A 9363-nucleotide genomic window follows, 5' to 3' on the forward strand; every position below is an offset into this window, starting at 1 on the left:
ACTAATAAATACTTTGACTAATAAAAAGGGAATGGAAGCTTGTAACTTCCCTTGCTTAAGGGATGTTCGAGTGCCTGGAGCTCCCTTGCTTAAGGGTTCCATTCAGGCGTAAGTTCCCAACCTCTAAAAAACACAAACCAAAGAGTAACTCGAGTTTCCCTTGCTTAAGGGATTTCCTCGAAACACTCAAACTCTCTCTCTCTTCTCTCGCTTTCTTAAGGGCACCGTTATTTCCGCTCCATTGCATCCTAGGCTGTCCCCTTGTGCAAGAGCGCGAACGTTAACGCCGCCCAACTAAAAAACACAAAAACAAACGAAACTATGGAGCCGAACTACGGCGCTCTGATTCCTGAAAAGGATACGTAGGCATCAAGTCGCGGGGCTTGAACGAGCACACTTGTAAATATTCTTTCTTTTCCCCGTATTTCTTTTGCATTCATTCACATGTAGACATAGACATAGTACACACCCTTTAGATAGAAACAAACATAGGTGGATACCATCGAGTACGATGGGCGCGAGGGGTGCTAATACCTTCCCCTCGCGTAACCGACTCCCGTACCTTGATTCTCTGGTCGCAAGACCCTGTTCCTTCCTTTGTTAGGTTTTCTGATATTCCTTTCCCTTATGGGATAAATATATTGGTGGCGACTCTGTTCATTTTTCGCGAGCGTGCGACAGCTGGCGACTCTGCTGGGGATGTTGCTAGACCTGTTGCTGGCCCATCCTTAGTGAGTCGATCCTAGCCTACGTTTGTTTGTTTATTTACTGGGTGTTTACTTGTTTTTATGTTTATATCTTGTATATATGTTTGCATGTTTTCTGCTTGCATATCATGTTTATTTCTGTTTGCACATCATGCATATGGATTATATTCTGTGTTCCTTGGGGTCTTCTGTTCTGTTTTGCAGGTGGGGGGGTTTTGAGGTAAAAGGCCCACTACTCAGGCCAAGTGACACATAGGATTAGCGTGGATGCTCATGTTGACTACCGTAGCGCTTGCTATGGATGAGTTCAATATGGGGTACCACAACTGGGCGAGGTTCTTTCATGGAACACTGTGTCTGGCACGCTTGTTGCCTCAAACACTTTGTACCCCATGGGAACTGTAGACCCTAGTGACCATTAGGGACCACCTGTCCGTGTCTAGAATTCATACCCGTGAGTTTGGGGAGGGACAGGATACTAGCCTTCATCATACCCGGATTTTCACATTGCAATCTGAAGCCGAAACTTTGAACTTGTTATACCCAGTGTTACTCAGATATTCAGAATTGCGAGAGGCACTCAGTCTCTCACCACATTGCACCATGACACATCATGTTACTGCATCCACCTCACTTCATTTGAGGAGAATTCTAAAGTCCACTTCAAAAAAAAAAAAATAATAAGAAGAAAAGAAAAGAAAATGGGAAGAAAAAGAGAATATCTTATTCCACAAAAAGAAAAAAGAAAAAATATGTAATTACGAATGGACTTTAGGATTCTCCCGATGAAATGCATTCCGCCATATCATTTAACATGCATGTTTATTTATTTTCAGGAACATTTGGCTTTGTCTCCGACCAACTTATGGCTCCTCCATTGAAGACTGGTAGTCGCAACATCTCCTACACATTTCTAAATCCGAATCTGGATTCTCTCGAGTGTCTGGTTAAGAAAATCACGCCGGATGAAACAACCAGGTTCCGTGAAATGTATGGGTATATTCTGAGTCTTCTCAAGATGCCGTTCACCAAATACGAGCAAGAAGGAGTTCATACCTTGCTTCAGTTCTACAACCCTTCTCTCCGTTGCTTCACATTCCCTGACTACCTTTTGGTTCCCACATTGGAAGAATATTCTCTTTTCCTTGGTGTTCCGATCAAGAAGGGAGAAGTTCCGTACTATAGCACCATGAAGGCTCCCACTTCTTTGGAAATCTCCAAGGCTCTTTATTTGAGCAAGTCAGTTGTTGATGCAAATCTTTCCGAGAGAGGAAGATGTCAGGGTTTTCATATGGAGTTCCTGGTCAAAAGAGGGTGTGATGCTGCTGAAGCGAAAGAATGGGACACTTTTAGGGCTATCCTGGCTCTAAGTATCTACGGTATCCTAATGTTTCCGAACGTGCCTGATTTTGTTGACATGAGTGCAATCCATTTGTTCATTCTACAGAATCCTGTTCCTACGCTCTTGGGGGATGTTTATCATTCAGTTCATCAAAAGAATCGTCAAAAGAAGGGTTTGGTCAGATGTTTTGCTCCTTTGCTATACCGTTGGTTCAGATCACATTTGCCTGAACGTGGAGCTTTCGTCGATAGTAGGCACACCTCTAAATGGGCTGAAAGGATTATGGGACTTAGAGCCAAAGACATTGTATGGTATAACAGATCTTTGGAAGACAAGGATGTTATCATGAGTTGTGGAAAGTTCAATAATGTGCCCCTCATGGGTGTTAGAGGTGGGATCAATTATAATCCCGTCTTGGCTAGGAGAACTTATGGGTATGCTTTCGTCAATCCTCCTGAGCAATCTGAGATAGCTGAGAACATTTTCTATCATGTGGTCACCGACAATGGGCAGATGGCAGAAGCTGTACAAGCCTGGAAGAACATCTGTTGGAGAGACAAGAAGCATTTTGGTCAAAGGGACTGTGCGACTTATGAAGACTATACTAAGTGGGTCGAAACTGTGGCTAATACCCAAGGAATGCCTTTCCCTATCAAGGATCCTTTATACCCTCCTGTTGGCGCACAACCCAACATTGTCTCCATGCCTCATTATAATCAGACTGTTGAGCAGAATCGGAAATTGACTGAACAAATGGAGACGATGCAAGTTAAGATGAATACCGATAGGCAAGAGAAGCTTTCTGCCCTTCATAAGTTGAAAATGAGAGAAATAGAGCTTGAAGAGTTGTATGCCAAGGGAAGCACTTCTCAGAAGAGGCCAAGAATGGTTGTCGATCCCAAGTCCACTAAAATTCAAGAGAGGGAGATCAAAGAGCATTATGAGGATCAGCTGGCAGAACTGACAAAGAGGCTCCAAATCCAGACTGATATAGCCAAATCAGAGAAAGCCCGTCGAAAGAAAGCAGACAAGCTCCTTCTGGAACGTCAGGCAAGGATTGAGGGGTGTTATGAAGAGATTCGCAAGTTGAAGGGTCGAGTGGAGGAAAAGGGCCAAAGTGATACTCAAGCTCAAGAGGAAGCCAGAGGTTGGGAATTGAGAAGCCGTTACTTGGAGACCATGCATTTCAGAAAGGACCTATTGATTCAAGAAGTTGTTAAAAGACCAACCCATGCTGAGACCAAAAAGCTGTTTGAAGAAATGAAGGCTTGGAGCTATAAGAACATTGGAGATAGCCCACTTCGTCATTTGGACATGGGAAATTCTGCTTAGTATTGGTTTTTGTTATAGAATCACCACCAGTCTTGTTGGATGGGGTTCTTATTTCCATTTTCTGTATTGTTGGCTCATGAGAGCAGAATATTTTGTACTTCAAACGTGGTTGTGGAATTAATGGATTATGGTTGTTTATCTTGGTGGCGCTTCGTTATGTCTCATTATCTTGTGGTGTTGGTTCGAGACAAAGCCAAAAATTCTTGAAAATAATATAATATGCACACATGCACCCATGCACTCATATCATACTGCATTTTCAGGTTCTTTATCAGGTTCTAATTGGGGTCCCTTCCAATTCCAGATTTCTTTTCCAACGACGAAGCTGACTTTCTTACATCCTTACCGCACCAGGAGCAACGAGAGAATCATGGATCAATTTGAACAGAGTCAAGCTGCCCTCCGTAGGGATATGGATGTTATGGGGGAAAGAATGACCCAACTTATGGAGACTCTTCATGTCGTTGTCCAAGGGCAAGAAGAGCTCAGAAAGAGCGTTGCTGGGTTGATCAAAGACACTCCTACCAATTCTGCTGATGGAGGGGTGAAAACTAAGGAGATTCCTGCTGAGGGGATACCGAAGGTAGTGGATGACCACCACGAGGTTATTGACCTTGAACATGATCTTACTGCTGAGCTGACTGAGACTGCTAAGATGTACCAAGCTCTTGAAGAACGTCTTAAAGCTGTTGAAGTTGCTAAAACTTCGAGTTTTGACACCGCTGCTATGTGCTTGGTACCTGGGATTGTCATTCCCCCGAAGTTCAAGGTGCCAGATTTTGATAAGTACAAGGGAGTTACCTGCCCAGAGACTCACATTCGTTCTTACTGCCGTAAGATGGCCGCCCACGCTGAGAACGAACCTTTGCTTATGCATTTCTTCCAGGATAGTCTCACTGGAGCCCCATTAGAGTGGTATATGAAGCTCGAGAGGTCTAATGTTAGTACTTGGGGAGAACTTGTTGATGCCTTCTTGAAACAATACCACTACAATACTGCTATGGCTCCTAGCCGTGCACAGCTGCAAAATATGTCACAGAAATCTGAGGAGTCTTTTAAAGAATACGCCCAGAGGTGGCGTGAACTTGCTTCCCGTGTCCAACCTCCTCTCTTGGACCGCGAGTTGATTGATCTGTTTATGGGAACTTTGAAAGGGCCGTATCTTCAGCACATGGTTAGTAATACTTCCCCCTCCTTCTCGGATGTGGTTATCATTGGTGAGAGAGTTGAGAACTGTGTCAAAGCGGGTACCATTCAGGGTGTTACCAGTCCTAGCACCTCAAGTGGTAACGGTAAGAAGCCGTATTCTGGGTTTGTGAGGAAGAAGGAAGGTGAGACTAGCACTGCCTCTGTTGACCAAAGCCGAGCTCCTGCATATTCTGCTGTTCCACCTCCTTATTATCCGATGCCTTATGCTGTTCCTAGTCCATATGTCCCTCAGGCATATGCTGCTGCTCTTCCACAACCATGGATGGCACCCCAACAGCCTTTCGTACCACAACAACAAGCTGCCGCTCCTCAAAATCGTCAACAGAACCCTAGGCCTCAAGGTCAAAGGGGCCCACAGAGAACAAGATTCCAAGATAGGCGTATTGATCCGGTTCCGATGTCATATGCCCAACTCCTCCCTCAGTTGCTTGCTGGTCAATTGGTACAACTCCGTGAACTTGGATCTCCACCTAGTCCTCTCCCTCCTGGTTATGATGTTAATGCTCGATGTGAATTTCATTCAGGGACTCCAGGCCATACTATTGAAAAGTGTAGAGCATTCAAGTTGAAGGTTCAGGATCTCCTTGACGACAAGCTTATCTCATTCACTCCTACTGGTCCCAATGTGCAGAATAACCCTATGCCTCCGCATGTTGGTGCAACCAATGCTATTGAGTTATGTGATGATCAGATCCTAGTAAGTGATGTTAATGAGGTAAGGATGCCACTAGCAGTTGTCAGAGAATATCTTATGCAACAAAAGGTTTTGTGTGAACTACATGACTACTGTTTGCAATGTTCTTCTAACCCCGAGGAATGCACTAGGTTGAGGGAAGAAATCCAGAAACTAATGGATGAAGGTGTTCTTAGAGTGGAAAGGGTCGTTCCTGTCGAGGATGTGGCTACTCTAGAGATACCTTACTATCCTGCTGAGGTATCGAGGACTCAGGACACTTCTTTGGTCATTCATGCTCCGAGTACTCCCTTGGTCATTCAGGCTCCGAGGATTCCGTTGGTTATTCAGGTTCCAAAAGTTCCTTCGACTCCTTCAACCTCGTCTCTTGTTCCCTCTCCTGTGAATGATTCTAAGGCGGTTCCTTGGAGTTATAATGTCGTGTATATTCGAGGGAAGAAGTTTGACTGTCCTCCAGTGGGTACTTCGAGTATCACAAATATTACTGGCACTAGTGGTATTACCCGTAGTGGTCGGATCTTTGCTGCCCCTCCTCCACCTCCTAAAGAGACCAATAAAGAGGCTAGTGCACAAGCAAAAGGAAAGCAAGTTGCTGTTGACCCTCCTGCAACACGTAATGCACAAGATGCCGAGCAACTCTTGAAGATCATTAAGAAGAGTGATTACAAAGTGATTGACCAACTTGATCAAACCCAAGCCAAGATCTCCATCTTGTCTCTCTTGGTGCATTCTGAAGCTCATCGTGATGCTCTGATGAAAGTTCTGGCTTCCGCTCACGTAACTCAAGACATTACCGTGCCTCAGTTTGAAGGGGTTGTGACCAACATTGCTGCTGGTAATTGTTTGGGTTTCTCCGATGATGAACTTCCACCTGAGGGTAGGGCACACAACAAAGCATTGCATATCTCAGTCAAGTGTCTGGATGCTGTGTTGTCTCGAGTTCTGATTGATACAGGTTCTTCTCTTAATGTGATGCCCAAGACTACTTTGTTTAAGCTGAGTATGGATGGGGTTATGATGAGACCGTGCACTATGAGTGTCAGAGCGTTTGATGGTTCTAGAAGGTCCGTAGAAGGGGAAATTGATCTGCCTGTCTTGATTGGCCCTCACATGTTCTATATTGCCTTCTATGTTATGGATATACGTCCGTCATACACTTGCCTCTTGGGTCGTCCTTGGATCCATGCTGCTGGGGCTGTGACGTCTACCCTCCATCAGTGTTTGAAATTTGTTGTGAATGACAAGATTGTTGTGATCACTGGTGAAGAAGATTTGATAGTCAATAATCTGGCGTCATACCGTTACGTTGAAGTGGAGGGAGAGATACAAGAGACACCTTTTCAGGCTTTAGAGATTGTGTCGGTTGATAAACTCCCCGTGGTTGAGAATAAGAAGGAACTCGGAGCACCCCTCTCGTCTCTAAATGATGCTAAGGCCTTTTTAGAAGCTGGTACTCCCCATAGTGCCTGGGGCAAGCTGATTGATGTTCATGAGAAGCGAGACAAGTATGGCCTTGGGTATCAACCATCTTCTTCTACTCAACTCAGCATAATTCCTGGAAAGAAGGTGATTCCCCCCATTTCTCAAGTATTCGTCAGTGCAAGCACCAGTTCTGGAAGTCAGGTTCTCGCCGTGGATGATGATGATGAAGAAGATCTCTCCAGGTTCATTTGCCATGCTGCGCCTGGACAGGAGCTCAACAATTGGACTATCTTGGACGTCCCCAGAGTCACTTTTATGGAGATGTAATTTTCTTGTTTCGATAAGTCATATGCTTCGCCTTAAGCATTTTGACCGCTTGTATAAAGAAGGGCCCCCATGTTGTTTCAATTTGTTTAATATTGAATGAAAATCATATCTTCGCATGCAATTACTGTTCCATTTCTTTCATTTTTGTTTTTACTTTAAAATTTTTTTCAAAAATGGCAAAGCTTTTCTTTTCCCTTTTCTTTTTATGTGTTGCATTCTAAGGCATAAATCACCCATCGTGCAGATCCGGCTCGAATTCCATCAAAAATGATAATGTTACAGTTCCACGTCTTAATATCCTTGAGAATCCAATTGACCAAGCTGATGAGGATAGTGGGGAAGATTGTGAAGTCCCTGAGGAATTGGCAAGACTCTTGAGACAAGAGGAGAAATCTATTCAGCCACATCAGGAAGCCATAGAAATCATCAACCTCGGTTCAGAAGAAGCAAAGAGAGAAGTCAAGATAGGGGCCGCTTTGCAAGATGATGTAAAGAGAAGGTTGATTGAGCTGCTCCGAGAGTATGTTGACATCTTCGCCTGGTCATACGAAGACATGCCTGGTTTAGACACGGATATAGTTATGCACAGGTTACCGCTCAAACCAGAATGTCCGCCTGTAAAACAGAAACCACGAAGAACTCGACCCGATATGGCTTTGAAAATCAAGGAAGAAGTTGAAAAACAGTTGAAGGCAGGCTTCTTATCAGTATGTGAATATCCTCCTTGGATTGCAAACATAGTACCCGTTCCTAAGAAGGATGGGAAGGTACGCATGTGTGTTGACTACCGAGATTTGAATAGGGCAAGTCCGAAGGATGATTTCCCTCTGCCTCATATTGATGTGCTCGTCGACAACACTGCTCAGTATTCGGTGTTCTCCTTCATGGATGGTTTTTCTGGCTATAATCAAATAAAGATGGCTCCTGAAGACATGACCAAGACCACTTTTACTACTCCGTGGGGTACATATTGTTATAAGGTGATGCCTTTTGGTCTTAAGAATGCCGGTGCAACATATCAACGAGCAATGGTGACCCTCTTCCATGACATGATCCATAAAGAGATTGAGGTGTACGTCGATGATATGATTGCAAAATCCCAAACTGAGGAGGAACATTTGGTATATCTTGAGAAACTGTTTGCTCGTCTGCGAAAATTCAAGTTGAGGCTTAATCCAAACAAGTGCACTTTTGGAGTGCGATCTGGAAAATTACTTGGATTCATTGTGAGCCAACGAGGGATTGAGGTCGACCCTGATAAAGTAAGAGCAATACAGAACATGCCAGCACCGAAGAATGAAAAAGAAGTTCGAGGGTTCCTTGGGAGATTGAATTACATAGCCAGGTTCATTTCTCATCTCACTGACACTTGTGAACCCATATTCAAGCTGCTGCGCAAAAATCAAGATATCCGTTGGGATGATCATTGTCAGGAAGCCTTCGAAAAGATCAAGCAGTATCTCCAAGAGCCACCAATTCTCATGCCTCCGGTTCCGGGGAAGCCGCTTTTTATGTACTTAACTGTGCTTGAAGGATCTATGGGGTGTGTGTTGGGCCAACATGACGAGTCTGGTCGAAAAGAGTGCGCCATTTATTACCTGAGCAAAAAGTTTACCGATTGTGAATCCCGCTACTCACTACTCGAGAAAACTTGCTGTGCTTTGGTATGGGCTGCTCGCCGACTGAGGCAGTATATGTTGACTCATACCACTCTATTGATCTCCAAAATGGACCCGATAAAGTACATCTTTGAAAAACCGGCTCTTACAGGAAGGCTAGCCCGATGGCAAATGCTTTTATCAGAATACGACATCCAGTATGTCACACAGAAGGCTATCAAAGGAAGTGTCCTTGCAGATCATCTTGCTCATCAGCCATTAGAAGAGTATCAGTCAATGAAGTTTGACTTTCCTGATGAAGATATCATGAAACTAGATGATAATGAAGGACCCGAACCAGGAGAGCGATGGACTCTCACGTTCGATGGTGCATCAAATGCTATGGGCCATGGTATTGGGGTAGTTTTGACTTCTCCTCGTCAAACTCACATCCCTTTCACAGCTAGAATATGCTTTGATTGCACGAACAATGTCGCAGAATACGAAGCTTGCATAATGGGTCTCGAAGCAGCCATTGATATGAGAATCAAGATCCTTGAGGTTTATGGGGATTCTGCCTTGGTTATACATCAAGTGAGAGGTGATTGGGAAACACGACACCCCAATTTAGTTCCTTATAAGGACTATATCTTGGAGTTGCTGCCCGCTTTCGAGGAAATCACTTTCAATCACATCCCCCGAGAGGAAAATCAATTGGCAGATGCTTTGGCT

The 9363-nt window shown here is 44.2% G+C and overlaps 1 protein-coding gene across 1 annotated transcript; it reads left to right on the forward strand.

Moving 5' to 3' along the window:
* The first annotated feature begins 1572 nt into the window (after window positions 1–1572).
* Window positions 1573–3381, forward strand: LOC131614864 (uncharacterized). Its single transcript, XM_058886403.1, has 2 exons — window positions 1573–2772; window positions 2908–3381. Exons 1-2 carry the CDS (start codon window positions 1573–1575, stop codon window positions 3379–3381), a joined length of 1674 nt encoding a protein of 557 aa, XP_058742386.1.
* Window positions 3382–9363: the final 5982 nt, after the last annotated feature.

This window comes from Vicia villosa, linkage group LG6 (genome assembly GCF_029867415.1).
Source record: "Vicia villosa cultivar HV-30 ecotype Madison, WI linkage group LG6, Vvil1.0, whole genome shotgun sequence".
Taxonomy (NCBI): Eukaryota; Viridiplantae; Streptophyta; class Magnoliopsida; order Fabales; family Fabaceae; genus Vicia; species Vicia villosa.